Here is an 18,237-nt window from a genome sequence, read left to right on the forward strand (position 1 = left end):
ATGAAATCCCAGATGAGGGCTTTCTGTAATACCTGGCCAAACAGTCTGCTGTGCTTTAGCTTTCCTTTCTCCCTGCTCAGAACGAGCAGTCCTGACCTACTTTTAGCAGTGGCAGTTCTGATGAATGCTACCCAATGCTCAGCTGCAGGGACAGCAAACACATGGTACCTGTTTTGTTCAGTCAGCAGCTGGGTGAGAAGTTTCCATCAAACATTTAGCAGACAAGAAAGAGCTGTTCCTGGAAGCTGGACTGTTGGTGCATTAAACTCAATTTTGCCACTTCTCTGCACGCTGGCTGTGGCCTTTACTTTGGTTTTCCCAGTCTGCTGAGGCTGATGCTTGCTTGCTTGGCTGCTGTTGTACATTAACTTTTGTGCTGCGCTGTCAGGATTCAGTTAGATGGTATCTAAATGTTAATATGATAATAATGCCTTTAGAAATAGCTGGTGAGGTCAGGTTCCCAGCTTCCTAAGTATGCGATTAGGCAGAGCTAAAGTTACACTCTGAATACTTAAAAATAAATACAATCTATAAATGTACCATAAAAATAAGAAGTTTAAATTGAAGTGTCAGCCCAGGGCAAATTGCACAGCTCTCTGTAGCTCAGTATCCTGTCTTTGACAAGATCCAGGAGCAGACATTTAATGAGGGCTGTAAGAAACAAGGCCTGTGTAATGTAGCGGGCTTGGTTTCCTTTGCTTTCTCTCCCTCTTCGTTTGTCCTCCTCCCCCAGTTCAAGAAGGACATAGAACTGCTTGAGAGAGTCCAGTGTAGAGCCTCAAAGGTGATGAAGGGAATGGAACATCTCTCTTGCAAGGAGATCCTGAGGGACCTGGGGTTGTGCAGCTTGGAGAAGAGGAGACTGAGAGGTGACCTGATTCATGTTTATCAATATGTAAAGGGTGAGTGCCAGAAGGTTGGAGCCAGGCTCTGCTCAGTGATGCCCAATGCCAGGACAAGGGGCAATGGGTGGCAGTTGAGGCATAGGAAGTTTCATGGAAACAGGAGGAGGAATTTTTTCCCAGTGAGAGTGACAGAAGACTGCAACAGGCTGCCTAGGGGGGTTGTGGAGTCTCTCTCTCTGGAGATGTTCAAGACCTGCCTGGATGTGTTCCTGTGTGATCTGCTCTAGGTGATCCTGCTCTGCAGGGGGGCTGGACTGGATGAGCTTTCGAGGTCCCTTCCAGCCTCTGACATTCTGTGATTCTGTGACCCCGAGCCTGCAACCATCATTAGGACCCTTCTTGGCCAGGAGTTGTATCTCATCATCTGACCTCTACTAGATCTTTTCCTTAATTTATACTATCCCTCTTCTAACTTGTTTGTGTTTGTAGTCTCCATGACGTTCTACAGCAGTGAGCTCTATTATTTAATTATTTAATTATGCACTTTAAATGTTATTTCACATATTCTAGACCCAGTGATGCTGTCCTTGGAACTGGCTTAGGAGAGTTACCTGTTCCTTCAGTGGGTGCTCCCCTGTTTCTCTGTTGTGAGACACACTAGTCAGTTATTCCATGCTTTTCATTTGAACATTCTTGGTTTAGATCTCTTATTTTTTCTGTATCTTCCCCCAGTTGTTTCTCTCTCCATCTGAAGTCCTGCTCTGCTCAAGTCTCTCCTTATATGGCAGCTGCCCAATGCTTTTGATCATCCTCCTTGTCCTTTTTGTCCTTCTGTCTCCTTTTTCAGAGGTGGGGAGCAAAACTGCCTGCAGCATGACACCAGTGATGTCTGCTTGTTTTCCTAATCACTTCAAAAGTTATGTTTGCCTTTTTGCTTGACACTAAGTACCGAACTGCCCTACCAAGTTCCCAAGCTTTCCTGAGTGGGAACAGCTATTTTATGTAATTAGAATATTTGATGTTGGGTTTGGTATTTATTGATGTCTAAGATTCTGTGTAGTTACTTAGCAGCATGCAAATTCTTTTACCCTTTGCAGACTTTTCTGAATTTAATTGTGGGGTTGGTTTTATTCCTTAATTAATAAAATGTAGCCACTTCTGGACATATTCCTCTTCATGGTGAACATACTGAACAGTGCAGGTTGCAGAACAAATTCCTGGCAGATCTCACAGTATCACCAAGGTTGGAAGAGACCTCACAGATCATCAAGTCCAACCCTTCACCACAGAGCTCAAGGCCAGACCATGGCACCAAGTGCCACGTCCAATCCTGCCTTGAACAGCCCCAGGGACGGCGACTCCACCACCTCCCCGGGCAGCCCATTCCAGTGTCCAATGACTCTCTCAGGGAAGAACTTTCTCCTCACCTCCAGCCTAAATTTCCCCTGGTGTAGCTTGAGGCTGTGTCCTCTCGTTCTGGAGCTGGCCACCTGAGAGAAGAGAGCAACCTCCTCCTGGCTACAAGTACCTGAAGGGTAGTTGTAGACAGCAATGAGGTCTCCCCTGAGCCTCCTCCTCTCCAGGCTAACCAATCCCAGCTCCCTCAGCCTCTCCTCGTAGGGCTGTGCTCAAGGCCTCTCACCAGCCTTGTCGCCCTTCTCTGGACATGCTCAAGCATCTCAATGTCCCTCCTAAACTGGGGGGCCCAGAACTGAACACAGTACTCAAGGTGTGGTCTAACCAGTGCAGAGTACAGGGGCAGAATGACCTCCCTGCTCCTGCTGACCACACCATTCCTGATGCAGGCCAGGATGCTACTGGCTCTCTTGGCCACCTGGGCACACTGCTCGCTCATCTCACTGCTAACCCTCCTCTGATGGAAAACTCTTCCATGTTGGACTTCCTGTCTTTTAACTACTTATTAAATCATGCTAGGGACTGTAACTTTAATTCCACCATAACTTATTTTCTTTTTTGAAAGCCTTAATTGACAGGGTTTTTTAAAATCAGTTTAACTGATATTAAACAGATTAAAAGCTGCCTCTTTTATCTCAGTTAACTGAAGATGAGAAATCTGCCCTTGGAATTTCCTGAGTACTGCAGAGATTTCTCTCTGCTCCAGTATGAGTCTGCATTTTGACCAACAATTAGGTTCTTGAACTCCTGCAAGCAAATTTGTTTCTACAAGGGATGACTGGCTTAAGTTTACATAAGTTTGTGTAGAAAAGGTGGATTTTTTCAGCAGAGTGCATTGGATAAATAACTTTAGTGAGCTCCTCTTTGCCAGCTGCGTTCTGTTACAGCTGGATTAAACTCATCTAGGCACTCTGGATGTACTCTGCACATTAAAGGCTAGAGAATGGGATTTTACTTTTTGCCTGACTAGTTGCCTGGAAGAATGTTTGAGTCGCTGATGGTATTTAACTGGATACAAATTTGACATGGTAATTGCCAGCTAGAAGAGGAAGAGGTTCTTGGGCCAAGTAGAGGAAGGGCTGATTGCTTGTACTGGAGAAAGTAACACTTCTTCTGTGTGCAGCATTAGAAATCCAAGTGGATGGCTTGTCTGGGTCAGGTGCTTGTGAAAAGGGAATGCACATCCATGTCAGGTACCTTAAATAAGGCTGCTGGCTAACTGGGGAGGTCTCAGAGAGATACTGGAATGGGCTGCCCAGGGAGGTGGTGGAGTTGCCATACCTGGAGGTGTCCAGGCAAAGCCTGGCTGAGGCACTTAGTGCCATGGTCTGGTTGATTAGCCAGGGTGCTAGGTTGGACTGGATGATCTTGGAGCTCTCTTCCAACCTGGTTGATTCTATGATTGAACAATTATTTCTGAGTGGAAAAAGCTCAGACCACCTAATGTATCCATCTGAAGGATTACAGGCGGCTGCAGTCTGGGCTTCAGGATGACCCGAAGCTGGCAGCATGTAGAGGGAAAGGATTGCCTCATGCTCAACTGTCCTTATATTAGAACTTGGGCATCTATTATTGTCTGTTGCTGGAGCCAGGGTTTCTGTGTAGGTGGACCTTTGAGCTAGAATAGCTGTCGTTATCTCCTTGCCCAAGGAGGATTAAGAAGCAGGATTAGTTTTCAAACTGTTCATGCAGAAAGCAGCCAGAAGCTTCTTTGACTTGGGAGATCCTGTGCCAAGCAAAGTTAGACAAAATGACAGGGTAAAGAACCCTCAGGGATCAGTCTGCTGGGTTAAGGTGGTAATTCCTGTAATTTAGGAGCCCTAAGAAAAAAAAACCAAGTTTCAGTAGGAGACTTCAGTCAGGATCTTGTGAGCTAGAGGAAGAGATTGTTTAGTGGCATTCTGTGGTTTGATCATGCAGAAAGGTAGAGCAGGTCCTAAAAAAACCTCTTTCAAAAGTATAACACTGTCAGAAAGTTATCCTCTGGTTGTGTTGTGACACTGAGAAATGAGCAGCTGACTTGATTTCCCTGTTTTAAAATGTGTGTACAGCATGGGTCATGCTTTGTGTTTGAGAGGATGAAATGAAAAGCCAGCCCTCCATCTACAGTGACAGAGTACCCGAGGAAAGCTGCTTTTAACAGCAAGCAGCCTGTGGTTGCTTTTGTGTTCTTTGTAAATGTTTGTGTAGTTTGCCTTGATGTATAAAATGCTCACTGTTTAACACTGTTAATCAGTAGCTCTTCATTAACCATTGGGACTGGAAGCTTAAACCGGTGCTTGTAACACGTTTTCACTCAGGCAAGAGAAAAGGCTGGTTGTGCAAGAGATGGCTTAGGGGAAATAACCTGTCCACTGCCATCAGTGAATTCCAGCATGGCTAAAAGCAATATTTAAATAGGCCCAGGGTTGCAGAAGCACTTACAGAAGCATAGAATGACAGAGTGGTTTAGGTTGGAAAGGACCTCAAGGATCATCAGTTCCAACCCCCCTGCCATAGGTAGGGACACCTCCAGCTCGAACAGGTTGCTCAAGGCCTCATCCAGCCTGGCCTTGAATACCTCCAGGGAGGGAGCAGCCACAACCTCCCTGGGCAACCTGTGCCAGTGTCTCACCACCCTCACTGCAAAGAACTTCTTCCTAACATCTAGTTTGAATCTCTCCTCTGCCAGTTTAAACCCATTCCCCCTTGTCCTGTCATTACAAGACCTTGTCAATAGTCCCTCTCCAGCCCCCTTCAGATACTGGAAGGCCACTATAAGGTCTCCTTGAAGCCTTCTCTTCTCCAGGCTCCAGAGCCCCAACTCTCATAGCCTGTCCTCATAGCAGAGCTGCTGCAGCCCTCTAAGCATCTTTGTGGCCTCGTCTGGACTCACTCCAACAGTTCCATGTCCTTCTTGTGTTGGGGGCTCCAGATCTGCACACAGGACTCCAGGTGGGGTCTGAGGAGAGCAAAGGGGCAGAATCCCCTCCCTTGCCCTGCTGCCCACTCTGCTCTTGCTGCAGCCCAGCACAGGGTTGCTGTCTGGGCTGCACTCACTGCAGGCTTATGTTGAGCTTTTCATCATCCCAGACCCCCAGGTCCTTTTCCTCAGGGCTGCTCTCAGCCATTCCCCACCCACTTGTAGTTGTGCTTGGGATTGCACCAACCCAGGTGTAGGACCTTACACTTGGCCTTGTTGAATGTTATGAGTTTGGCCTGGGCCTCCCCATTCAGCCTGTCCAAGTCCCTCTGGATGGATCTCTTCCCTCTAGCAAGTCAACTGTGCCACACAGCTTGGTGTCACCTGCACACTTGCTGAGGGTGCACTGATTCCTCTGTCCATGTCACTGACAAAGACATTAAACAGCACTGGTGCCAGCACTGACCCCTGAGGGACACCAATTCTAGAAGGTTTTTTTTTTCCTGCAGAACCCTAACACTACAGAAGCATCCTGAAAATGGCAAGGGTACCACACTGGAGACAAGATGCTCTGTGCAACATTGCTTTAGTATAACTTCCTTCACTCCCCATCCAGAAAAGCAGGTTGTAATGGTCAGCAATAACTGTGGAGGGTTTAGAAAGCTTCCTTTCCCCAAATGTTTATGCTGTTAATTCTGTAGCCTGGCAGTACAGATTTTCTCCACCATCCCTGGCTGCCTCAGATTTGATGCTTTTTATCTTTAGAGGTCTTTTTTTTTCTTTAAGTTACTTAGCCCTCAGCTTTAGTGTTGCTCACAGAGCTCCTTTGTCTCCACCGGTCCTGCTCCCACAGAATGGCTTGGACTTGGGGTTCTCCTTGAGGTCAGTTTTACTTGGGAAACAGAGGTTTGCGTTCATCTCTGCCAGCGCTGCTTGCTGTAAGTGTTCTTAAACAGCAGAGCTGGGAACTGGCCTGGTAGTAGGAAATAAGACTGGAAAAAAGGTTTATTTATTTAACAGGAATGTCATCTTTCACTGCAAAAAACAGCGAGGCTCTGTTAAGCATATGAAAGTGAGAGGGGAGGCTGTAATTCAGGGCTTTTGTGCAGAGAGCACAGCAGTGCTCTTCTTCCTACTGCTGAGGGATTCAAATGTGGTGGAGCATAAGGGCAGTCAGGCAGCTGCAAGAATTAGGTGTTTAAACCTTTTTGTGCTCTCACTGCGAGTTGGCTCCGCAAATGCTGCAGTGGAAGTCGCAGGTGCAGGTTTCAAGGACCTACTTTTGTTGTTTGAGTGTTGTTTGTTGGGGTTTGTTGGTTGTTTTTTTTCCCCTCCAAGGAGGCTCAGGGGTGACCTTATTGCTGTCTACAACTACCTGAAGGGTGGTTGTAGCCAGGAGGAGGTTGCTGTCTTCTCTCAGGTGGCCAGCACCAGAACAAGAGGACACAGCCTCAAGCTACACCAGGGGAAATTTAGGCTGGAGGTGAGGAGAAAGTTCTTCACTGAGAGAATCATTGGACACTGGAATGGGCTGCCCGGGGAGGTGGTGGAGTCGCCGTCCCTGGAGCTGTTCCAGGCAGGATTGGACGTGGCACTTGGTGCCATGGTCTAGCCTTGAGCTCTGTGGTGAAGGGTTGGACTTGATGATCTGTGAGGTCTCTTCCAACCTTGGTGATACTGTGATAATTCTGCTGTGGTTGGCATGGAGTGTAAAACCTAGCCTAGAAGTTGGAACACATCTGACCTCTCCATGCTGGGGGCTAGGATGTGGTATTAGGGAAATAATCCTTGAGGACTGAAACAATATTTCTGCGTTGATACGTTGTTAAAATGTGTCCAGTTGAGTCCTGGGATTGTTTCTTTAGTACATGAGTAAAGGATCTTGGAGGGGTATGTGAGGTCAGAGAGGTAAAAATAGTGCTACAGAAAACATGGTCTGATTTTTTAGTTCCAAGTAGCAAAACAGTGCCATTGCTGCCATGTTACTGCTGGGGGTTATTTTGTGGATGTGGTATAAATATTCCGTGGCAGAGCTGACTAATCCTCCAGCCCTTCTGTTGTGATCCAGATTAAAGAAATGAAATTCAGGAGGTATCATTTGGATATTAATATTTTGCAGTGCGTTAGAGGCAATGTTCAGAGTATTGTCTGGAGCATTTTCCTCTTTAACCAGAGTTCATCACGAAAATGGAACATCTGAAAAAGAATCTCTAAGCCTTGGCAATTGCCTTCAGAATTAATTAAAGGCTGCGCACTTTTACTGCAATCTGTCTCTAACAGCTGTGTTATACACTAGCAGTGAGCACAGGAAGCAGAATGGTTCAGTAAATCCATAAAGAGCTCAGTAGTGGAGCCTGTCATGAAGGCATCAGATTTAAATGTAGGTTATCCTCCTCCTTCCTGTCCTCCCAGAGAGGCAGCGATGGGCTTAGCTGGAGAGCAAGAATAAAAAACAGGCAGTGAATGCCCATGCTTGACAAACGGCTTGGAACATTGACTCAAAAGACACTGCTGGCTTCTTTTATCTCAGTTTTCGCACGGAATGGGAATGTTTCTAACTCCTGATAGCTGGCACAGGCTCGTGCTCTTTTCTAATATGTGTTTGCTCACCTAGCAATAAACACAGGTTCATTTGCTAATGGCTCTTCAACAAAGAGCAGTAAAGAGCACTGCATTCAATGTTTACCCCTCACTCGGAGAGATTAGAACTAGCTTGTAGAACATGCTGTACTACCTTTTGTCTTCCCTTTTTCTCTTCCCTTCCCTTCCTTTCCCTTCCCTTCTCTTCTCTTCCTTTCCCTTCCCTTCTCTTCTCTTCCTTTCCCTTCCCTTCTCTTCTCTTCCTTTCCCTTCCCTTCTCTTCTCTTCCTTTCCCTTCCCTTCTCTTCTCTTCCTTTCCCTTCCCTTCCCTTCCTTTCCTTTCCCTTCTCTTCCTTTCCTTTCCCTTCTCTTCCTTTCCCTTCCCTTCTCTTCCTTTCCCTTCCCTTCTCTTCCTTTCCCTTCCCTTCTCTTCCTTTCCCTTCCCTTCCCTTCCCAGATTAAATAGCAATTTCTAACCTGGAACACCTTGGAGGAATATCTCATAAAGTGATTTCTAGGGACATATTGATGAATGAGAGAGTAGCTTCAAGTCAGAGTTTTGACCACAATGGAATCTGCTTTTGATTGTGGTCTGCTGGAAGGAATCATAGAATCAGTAAGGTTTAGAAGAGACCACAAGTATCATCTAGTTCCAGCACCCTTGCCATGGGCAGGGACTCTTCACACTACATCAGGCTGTCTAGAGCCTCATCCAGCCTGGCCTTAAACAGTTCCAGGGATGGAGCTTCCACCACCTCCCTGGACAACCTGTTCCAGGGTCTCACCACCCTCATGGTGAAGGAAAGGTTCCTTGCTTTTCCATCTCTTTTCCAGTACAGGTGCTCCAACAGGTAAAACACTTTCAGTGAAATGTTAGGGATAGATCCAGATCAGAAGGCTCATGAGGAGATTTTCATAGCTAGAATGGTGTCGTGCACTGGGTTCTGAGTTCAGCCCCTGGTGACATGTTACAAGCATTGCTTCTGCTCTGGCTGTTGTTAATGATGATGTGTGGTGGACAGTCTTGCAGCTTGTAGGCTTGGACCTCCATCCAGAAAGCCAGAAGTAATAAATTCCAAAGACACATGCTGTTTCTACTGCTGCGTTAGCTAGAAAGAAGCTTAGAGGTTCCTGTAAGTGATGCAGTGTAATGATGTCTTGTGATCCTCAGCTGCTTTCAGATCAATGACTCTCTTCTCCGTGTCAGTGTGGCTCTGCTGGTGGCTGGTCTACCTACTGGTTTGTTTGCAGGCATTTTAAGCTTTGAAACTTGGGGGGACTCCATACCCAGAGCTGCACAATGAGCCATCATGATGTCGGCACGGTGGCTGCGCAGAGGCACTAGGGCAGATGTGTGGTTGAAGAGTTCTTTGGATAACATCTTCTCCAGTAGAAATTGTGGAGAATGCATTAGAAATAAGTAATATATGCTCAGAGGTGACCTCATTGCTGTCTACAACTAACTGAAGGGAGGTTGTAGCGAGGTGGGAGTTGGTCTCTTTTCTCAGGCAACCAGCAACAGAACAAGGGGACACAGTCTTAAATTGTGCCAGGGGAGGTCTAGGCTGGATGTTAGGAGGAAGTTGTTGGCAGAGAGAGTGATTGGCATTGGAAAGGGCTGCCCAGGGAGGTGGTGGAGTTGCCATTCCTGGAGGTGTTCAAGCAAAGCCTGGCTGAGGCACTTAGTGCCATGGTCTGGTTGATTGGACAGGGCTGGGTGCTAGGTTGGACTGGATGATCTTGGAGGTCTTTTCCAACCTGGTTGATTCTATGAATATGTTGGAGTTGGGGCAAGATATCCTCTGCTGATACAAACCCAAGCTGGCATTAAGTTAGAGTTCCATCCTGCTGTCAGCATGCATCTACTTGCTGGCTTTATAAATATCTCTCATCAGGCTTCACAGATAACATCTCCCATGTGATAAGGACCTTTGTCAAGTGCTGCAACTCACTCTCTCACCACTCTGGAAAGAGACTCCGAGGCCAGTTCAGTGCTGTTTGCAAATCTGGGTGAAGCAGAGTGTGTTCACAGCACTGAGAGCAGAAAACACTAAGTGTCCATTATCAGGGCAAACAAAAGCCCCAGTGTGCCCAAAACCTAAACAGAGTGCTGGTACGGTGTGAATCAGCGGCTGTGTGCTGAGGGGAAAGCTGCCAGCCTAGAGCCAGCATTCCTGTGTCTGGATAGATCCTGACAGTGCTACCTACTTACCTACAATAACCATGTGAAGTGGACCTTTTCCAGAGCTCCACAAAGCCTATATTTTAATAACAGGCTGTATTTATAATACCTTCCATCCGCTGGATTTCACAAGTAGACTAATCCTCTCAATTGGTCCTTTAGTGGAGCAAAGATGCCAGTTTGCCTGACGAGGTTGCTGGGGAGCAGACTTTTCTGGGTTGGTTTGTTGTTGTTTGAGTTGTTGTCATTGTCATTGTTGGAGATTTTCTGGGGTTTTTTTTTGCAATGGCAGCAAAATAAAGGCTGGATCTGGAATCTTACAGTTATTGTTCTCAGCATTGCTGCTGTGCTTTCTGCACACTGTGCAGATGTTGTACAAAACAAGTGTAAGACACAGTTTTGCAGAATCACAGAACGTCAGGGGCTGGAAAGGACTGTGGAAGCTCAGCCAGTCCAACCCCCTGCAGAGTAGGATCACCTGGAGCAAATCACACAGGAGCACACCCAGGTGGGTTTTGAGTAGCTCCAGAGAGGTAGACTCCATAACCCTTCCTGAGCAGCCTGTTCCACTCTTCTGCCACCCTCACAGGCAAAAAATTCCTCCTCATCTTTACACGAACCTTCCTATGCCTCAACTCTCACCCATTGCCTCTTGTTCTGTTGTTGAGCATCACTGAGCAGAGCCTGGCTCCAGCCTCCTGGCACTCATCCTTTACATCTTTATAAACATTGATGGGGTCACCTCTCAATCTCCTCTTCCCCAAACTAAAGAGCCCCAGCTCCCTCAGCTTTTCCTCATAAGGAAGATGCTCCTCTCCCTTAATCATCCTTGTGGCTCTGCACTGAACTCTCTCAAGCAGTTCTCTGCCCAACTTGAATTGAGGGGTAAGAAGGTTTGCACGGTGAGAAGTTTGTGACCTACTTTGGTTAAGTCCTACAGTAAATGCTAAGGTGGCCTTTTCATGCCTCTGTGCTCCAAATGCTTCTGGGCTAATAGCAATTTGAACTTACCAAGAAGATGCAAGAGGGATGATGCTGTCGGAGAGAAATTATGATAGTTCTCTTAGCTTTAATCACAAAATTAACATCACCCCATGAGAAGCTGAGTTGCCAAAATGAGCACAGCAGATTACAGGCCAGTTCTGGAGGAGATCTTGTACCCATCAGTTCCATTGAGCCTCTGGCCCAGATTGGCATCTGTGTAGCTGTGTGTAGCTTTGATACCTTGTCTGCAAGAGAGAGGGGAGGGAATAGATTCACAGCTGCATCACCACCTACTTCCCAATTCAAATAAAGGGCTACTCATAGCAAATGATGAGTACTTGCAGCTGCTGCACTTCCTCTGTGGGGAAAGCATTAATCTAAATGTCACAGGTATGCTTTTCACTGTGCTGCGGGATTCCACATGCTGTTCAGGACAGTTCCCATCTGTGGCATGGCATAGGTGAGTCTTGGATTTCAAGAGGAGTTCATCTAAAGATCCTCTGGAAAGGAGCAGAACAAGTCAGTTATAACAATCACTCCATCTGGCCTTGCCTACACTTTGAGGCACAGGACAGAGAAGGAGTGAATCCATAAAGTGGGTTTCTTCAGTTTGCCTTTTACAGTACTGGTAGAGGTGCTGTGGAAAGATGAGTGCTGCCAGCAAGACCTCTCCCCACAAAGTGGAGTAACAGGTGAGCAGGATAAGGTTGTCTCCCCCTTGCCTGAACATGCTGCATCTGCCCAAGGAGATGGGGACCTACAGGAGTTGCCTTAACAGGGCTTGGGGACAGACTGGTGACCCCAGACAGGTAGCTGGGTGCTACTGTCATTGACTCCCTGGAGGCCTCATCCTGGCACCCAGGTCTCACTTAGGTGGGCAATGCTCAAAGGCAGAGATAGCATGGGAAGGTTTCTCATGAAGCAGTAGTGGAAGAGTCTCATGTGACAAGAGAAAGAAAGATTAGCTATATCTTAGAGCAAAGGGGTTTAGTTTGCTCTGAACTGGATCCCTGCTGTAGTTTGTTTAAACAATGCTCCTGCAGGTTGTTTGCCTTGGACAGTGGTTTGTTTTACTGTGGTGTTGCTCGTTAACAACATATGTGATGTGCTGGCTGCCATAGGAATGTGGTCTTGTCCTGGAGAACTTCCAGTATAACATCATAGGAAAGAGTTGTGCAGGAGTGTGGTTAAATGTGGCTTTTCCCTGATGGTACAAGAATAGTGATTGACTTTTGAAACACCTTCTGTTACCACATAGAACCTTTCTCCTTAGGTTATGTCCCTGGATTGATGAATCTGTGCTTTGGAATGTTTATTCAGCAAGTTTAGTGCAAGTCCTGGGCTTGCAAAGAGAAGTTTTTTCCGAGTACCACCCAGCAGCCTCTGGGAAAGCCCCCAAGAACATTACCTGCAGTATTCCAGCTTCTCCTGAATGCTGTGCCTGTCATCCTGATGTGGAGGTGGTCCAGGGAAACCTCTGATACTTCTGCAAACCTCTTTCTGTTGATCTTTCTTCAGATGTCCTGTGCTGGCTCTTTTGTGTCTAGTCCTGCTTACTGTGGTTGTCTGGGTTCTCTTTGCCTGCCTCTCACAACAAGAGTGCTGATTGAAGAATTCTGCCGAGCATTGATCTTCACTCCTGGTTTATGAGGAGTTCTAACAGCTTTTCTTCTCTTGCAGAGTGTTTACCATGCCTCTGGGAACGTTCTTCTTTCCTGTTCTCTGTTTCTTGGGAGCAGCAATTCCACGGGGACTGCAATATGTCACATTCTCACGCAATGCTACGAAATTCCTCCACCTGTCTATGGACTTGGAATCTGGAACCATTTACTTGGGGGCCACCAACTTTCTCTTTCAGCTGACATCAGACCTTCTAATGAAGAATGTGGTCCAGACTGGGCCAGTTCTGGACAGTAAAGATTGCCTGCCCCCAGTCTCAAAGCTGGAGTGCCCTCAGGCACACCACACAGACAATCACAACAAGCTGCTGCTAGTGAACACTGTGCAGAAGGAGCTTATCGTGTGTGGCAGTGTGCACCAGGGCATCTGTGAGAAAAGGAGCCTCACATCCATCGACCACGTTCTCTTCCGACCAGAGAGCCCTGGTGACACTCAGTACGTGGCTGCCAACGATCCCAATATCACCACGGTGGGACTCATAGCCTACTCAAAGGATGGGGTCCCTTTGCTGTTTGTGGGGCGAGGATACACCAGCCGAGGGGTTGGAGGAGGCATTCCTCCCATCACTACCCGAAATCTGAGGGCCCACGGAGGGGACCTTCAAGCTACAGACTCTCACTCCATTTTTTCCTACGAGGAAACAGCGAAGCTGGCCGTGGGCCGTCTCTCGGAGTACAACCACCATTTCATCAAGTCCTTCACCTACCGCTCCAGCGTCTATTTCCTCTTCTACCGACGCGACCTCAAGTCTCAGTCGCGCGAGTACAAGACCTACATCTCGCGCATCTGCCTGGACGACTCTCATTATTACTCCTACGTGGAGTTACCTCTGCTCTGCCAGAGCAAAGCCAATACCTACAGCCTCCTGCAAGCAGCCTACATCACCCGCCCGGGAAAAGGCATGGCCCAGGGGCAGCTGGACGACGAGGGGGAAGTGCTGTTTGCAGCCTTCTCCGCCTGGCAGGCTTCTTCTGGCAAACGGAGCGAGGAGTCCGCGCTCTGTGTCTACGCAATGGAGGAGGTGGATCGCCTGACCAACTGGACTAGGGATGTTTGCTACATGAGAGATGGGAAGTCAGAAGAAGGGACAGAAGTGGCGTATATTGAATACGACGTCAGTTCCAACTGTGTCCAGCTGCCAGCGGTAAGTGGCTTTGCACCTTTGCCAGGCTAAAGAGCAACCTGCGACGTGTTCTGCTGCTTTGTGTTCCTGAAGTAAGCCTGTTTCCCACAGCTAGGTGTGGAAATCTGTTTGGGTTAAAAGCCTCTGTGTCTAGGCTGTTTCACTCCCACTGCAGGAACTGTTGTTTAAATGCAGTTTGTCTCACTGCTGCCGCAGCCACTCTCTGCCCTACATAGACAGGTTTATTTGCAGAGAGAGATGGACTGTGTGTGGCAATGGGGAAAGCATCTTAATGTGACCTGGCCCTGAGGCCTGTCTCATGGCAATACCAGGCAAGACCACTGATGTTGCAATTCATGTTGTTCCTTATGAGTGTGTTCATCTTCTGTGCTGCACTGCAGGGAAGGAGAAGGGTATGTGCACATGCACCTGTGTTGGAGAGGGAATTTAAAGGGTATGCTTCTGGCGAAGTACACCTGGCAACAACTTCCTGTGAGGGCACCCAGGGACTAAAAACAGCATAACCAAACCCAAGTGTCAATAAAACTCTCATTTCTTATCTGTTCTGCAAAACTTTTTGCTTAAGGAAGGCTTTCTGACCTGGTGGTTCTTTGTCTCCAGTGCTGTAAGAGGTGATAATCCTTCTGTGAATTCTATGGCAAAGGCATGATGGGATGTTGCAGGATAAAAATGCAAACTGAAGTGGCTGTGACCCTGAATCCTTGCAGTCTGTCAGCCACACTATCAGGTGCTGTGGTATTGGGGGCAGTGGCACGAAGAGCAGCAGCATTCTCCTGAGGTGGTGCTGGATGCAGCGGTGCAGCATAAAGCTCTGTGGTTATGAGCAGTCTGCTTTCACCCAGGGCGTTGCTAGCCCTTAGCAGAGCAGCATGCTATCTTCTGCCTGCCTTCTACAGAACAGGCTGTCCAGATAATTGCCTCTTCCCAGCCTGCTACTGCAAAGAGCAAACTGGTACCACAGTGCTTTGGAAGTCACTGAGTTTAGATGTGTGGTCCAAAACCGGTTTTAAAATTACAGCTTTCATTTTGGTTGTTAACGCCAACTGTGGAAAACTTGTGGGGCCAGGCAAGGGTGAAAAGCAGATTTGGTGCAGGATGAATGTAAGGTCAGGAGCAGTGTCTAAGAGCTGGGAAGCAAAATGCTGCTCGGCTTTCGCTGTATTTCTTAGCCATGCCCCACGTGTCCTTTGCAGGGCTGCGTGGAAGGATTTTTAGGGCAGCCCGAGGGTGTTAAATGCCAGACTGGTGTGAGCAGTTCAGAAGAGCCCTTAATTCAAAATGGTGAATGGACCAGTGGAGAAGAGAAGATGCAGGGTGGGAGAAAAAGGCCAGTTTTCCCTCTGTGAATCCTGGAGCTCAATCCTAGGGTCCCAGCTGCACAATTTGGCGCTAGTGGGCCACCTAAAGTATGGCATCTTATTCCCAAGTGTGTCCAATGATATGTAAATGTCCTAACCAATTTCATCCCTCACCATTCAGTACATGGTAGCGGTTGTCATTAAGATTGTGTCGAACAACACGTAGGGGTTTGTGCCAGCTCCAGCCTGCTCCATTCAGCGCTGAGTGGAAGCGGCTGTCAATGAACGTTTTATGCAGGAGGAGTTTTAACTTGGTTTCAATGGTGGCAGCTTATGCTGTATCTTAAGGATAATGCTAATTAATTTCACATTTTTCTGCCTCCAGGCCAGCCTGCATGCAAGGCATGCCCTTTTCCCTACATAGCACAGCCGCCGATTTTTAACCCATCAGGAGGGGCTAAGGCTGAGTTTTGCAGTTCAAGACAGTCTCTTCCACTGGAAAAAAAAAAGTGCTTGTTTATATAAGAATTCCAGAACCAGCTCCTTTGTTCAGTTTACTGGAGATCTGTCGGTCTTGGGATGCTATTAGTGCCTTGGTAACTGGAAGCGTGAAGCATGGTTCTGTGAGGCTCGGGCAGGCTGCTTATCTCCCATGCGTGTACTTCTCAGGGTATATAACTCGTCCTTGTGCACTGAACTTTCAGTCCTCCATGCACACATACAAATTTGTCCTATCGTTGCTTCCCACCTGTGGAGCATAGGAAGAGCACACCAGAATTCATGGCAGCAGCTTCATCCAAACTTGCTGCATCACAGTAGGACACTGCATGATCCCTGAAGTGTATTTTCTGCTACGCTGCCAAGATGTTATCCACTGCAAACAATTCAAACAGCCTCTATGTAAATTCATACAAGCACTTCATACAATTATCATGGTCTTAATCCTGTAGAATGGAACAAGTTTCAGCTCTTGACTGTGACTAACTGCGCTGCAGACAATCCCTGTGAGACCATGGACAGGCTGTGCCAGTGCTGGGAAAGCTTGCACAGGTCACGTTGTTTATGATAGATAACATCGTGTGCGAAGCGACACATCCTTGGCATCACATAATAGGCTGAGCACAACTGGGGTACAACTGTTTCTGACTTGTGGGGAGGGGAGTGGTTCTTCAGTCTTTGAAACATCAGCCTCAGTAGGCTCTGGCATTTGTCTGATTTGATGCAAAGGTTGCAAAAGATAGCTAGAATCCCACTTAAAATAAACACTTGATGCTTTCAAGCATGGAAATTTGGCTCTGGTCCATCTCCTAATAAATCTTACAGGAACTAGACAGCTGTACAAATGGAAGTCTTTTCAGTTACAAGGAGGTGATTGGAAGACCCTTAAGAATCAAGTGAGAGAGCTGAGAAGAAAAATGTATTTGTCACTGAAAATGGCTGATAGCTTTGAGGACAGTAAAAATTAACCACTGTTGAAAGTTGCAACCTCCTCTGAGGTCTTTAAGTCAGAGCTTTACAACTACCGTGCAGGAAAATCATTTGAATTAGTATCTGAAAGGAAAAGAGTAAAGCATCAGGATGAAGGTAGTGCTCGTTGGACTGGCATGGCTGCTTAGGTGGAACAGCTGTCAGGCTTTACTTCCCTGCTAAGACAGCAAGACAGCTGAGAAGTAATAGAGGTCAGCAGGTTAAATGTATTTTACTGTGGAATTTCCATAGACCTTTTAATTTCTACAGTTAAGTATTAAAAAACACCAAAAAATAAGCAAACAAAACCCAACCAAAGAAAACCAAGGAGCTTGGAAAAAAAAAAAAAAAAGACAAAACCAAAAAAGAGAGAAATGGGAGGAAAGGGCAGAAGTAGTTCTGATTATCCATGGGTTCAGTGAGAGATGAGTAGATGCCTCAAGAATGCCAACTTGTGCTGTTATCACTGACCTCCAACGGGGTCAGCTCCATTGCCTAGTGCCGGGTGGTACCGTGCAGCTCTGAGCTGCCAAATGCAAAGCCATGGACAGCAGACAGAAAGAATATGCAATCCTGCTCGCAAGGAGTCTAAATTCAGCAACGTTGCCTGAGGCAAGAGAGGGAGCTGGAGTCCGTGTGGATGGCGCAGTTAAATGTCTGCTCCGCACACAGCTTTGTGAGGGTAATTAGTAAGGGGCTGAAGGGGAGCGTGAAAATGTTGTGCATAAGGGATTTCCTGATGGAAAGTCATTAGTTTTCACAAGCCACATTGTTTGAAGATAAGCCAGTGATGGGTTTAAAAATGGTGGTTTTAATAGTAATCATTGCGTGGAGAATCCTGCATTGTCTCCAGAAGGATGCTATAAAACTGTGTGCACCGTAAAACGTGGTCAGGGAACAAGGTGCAGAGAAAGATACACAGCAACTATTCTAGACAAGACCGAGGGTGTTGTTCAGGAAAGAGGTGAATCGTAGCAGAACATCTCTCTACATGCACCAGTAGTAAATAAGTGGACAGCTATCGTTCTCTCTCTGTTAGAATTCAGACAGTGAAGGTTTGGTGGGGCTGGGAGAGATCTCACTGGGACAGAAGGATGACCGTGTGCACAGTGCTGTGCAGCTGATAGTGGGAAATCTCACAAGACTCAGAAGAATTGAAGGAGTGTTGTGTCTTGTCATAGAATCATAGAATCAACCAGGTTGGAAGAGACCTCCAAGATCATCCAGTCCAACCTAGCACCAAGCCCCAGCCAGTCAACTAGACCATGGCACTAAGTGCCTCATCCAGTCTTTTCTCGAAGACCTCCAGGGACGGTGCCTCCACCACCTACCTGGGCAGCCCATTCCAATGCAAATCACTCTCTCTGACAACAACTTCCTCCTAACATCCAGCCTAGACCTACCCTGGCACAACTTGAGACTGTGTCCCCTTGTTCTATTGCTGGTTGCCTGGGAGAAGAGACCACCCCCCACCTGGCTACAATGTCCTTTCATGTAGTTGTAGACAGCAATGAGGTCACCCCTGAGCCTTCTCTTCTCCAGGCTAAACAACCCCAGCTCCCTCAGCCTCTCCTCATAGGCTTTGTGTTCCAGGCCCCTCACCAGCTTTGTTGCCCTTCTCTGGACATGTTCCAGCACCTCAACATCTCTCTTGAATTGAGGGGCCCAGAACTGGACACAGTACTCAAGGTGTGGCCTGACCAGTGCTGAGTCCAGGGGAAGACTAACTTCCCTTGTCC

The 18,237-nt window shown here is 47.2% G+C and overlaps 1 protein-coding gene across 3 annotated transcripts in view; it reads left to right on the forward strand.

The window, feature by feature from the left end:
* The window catches only part of PLXNB1 (plexin B1), a 97,867-nt gene that overhangs the window by 36,119 nt on the left and 43,511 nt on the right, over nucleotides 1-18,237 (forward strand). For all 3 annotated transcript variants that reach the window (XM_064156845.1, XM_064156846.1, XM_064156847.1), the window contains one exon: nucleotides 12,590-13,733. In XM_064156845.1, coding sequence (XP_064012915.1) covers nucleotides 12,600-13,733 — 1,134 coding nt within the window. In that variant the 5' untranslated portion in view covers nucleotides 12,590-12,599. The remainder of the gene's footprint in view (nucleotides 1-12,589; nucleotides 13,734-18,237) is intronic.

This window comes from Pogoniulus pusillus, chromosome 16, assembly GCF_015220805.1.
Source record: "Pogoniulus pusillus isolate bPogPus1 chromosome 16, bPogPus1.pri, whole genome shotgun sequence".
Taxonomy (NCBI): Eukaryota; Metazoa; Chordata; class Aves; order Piciformes; family Lybiidae; genus Pogoniulus; species Pogoniulus pusillus.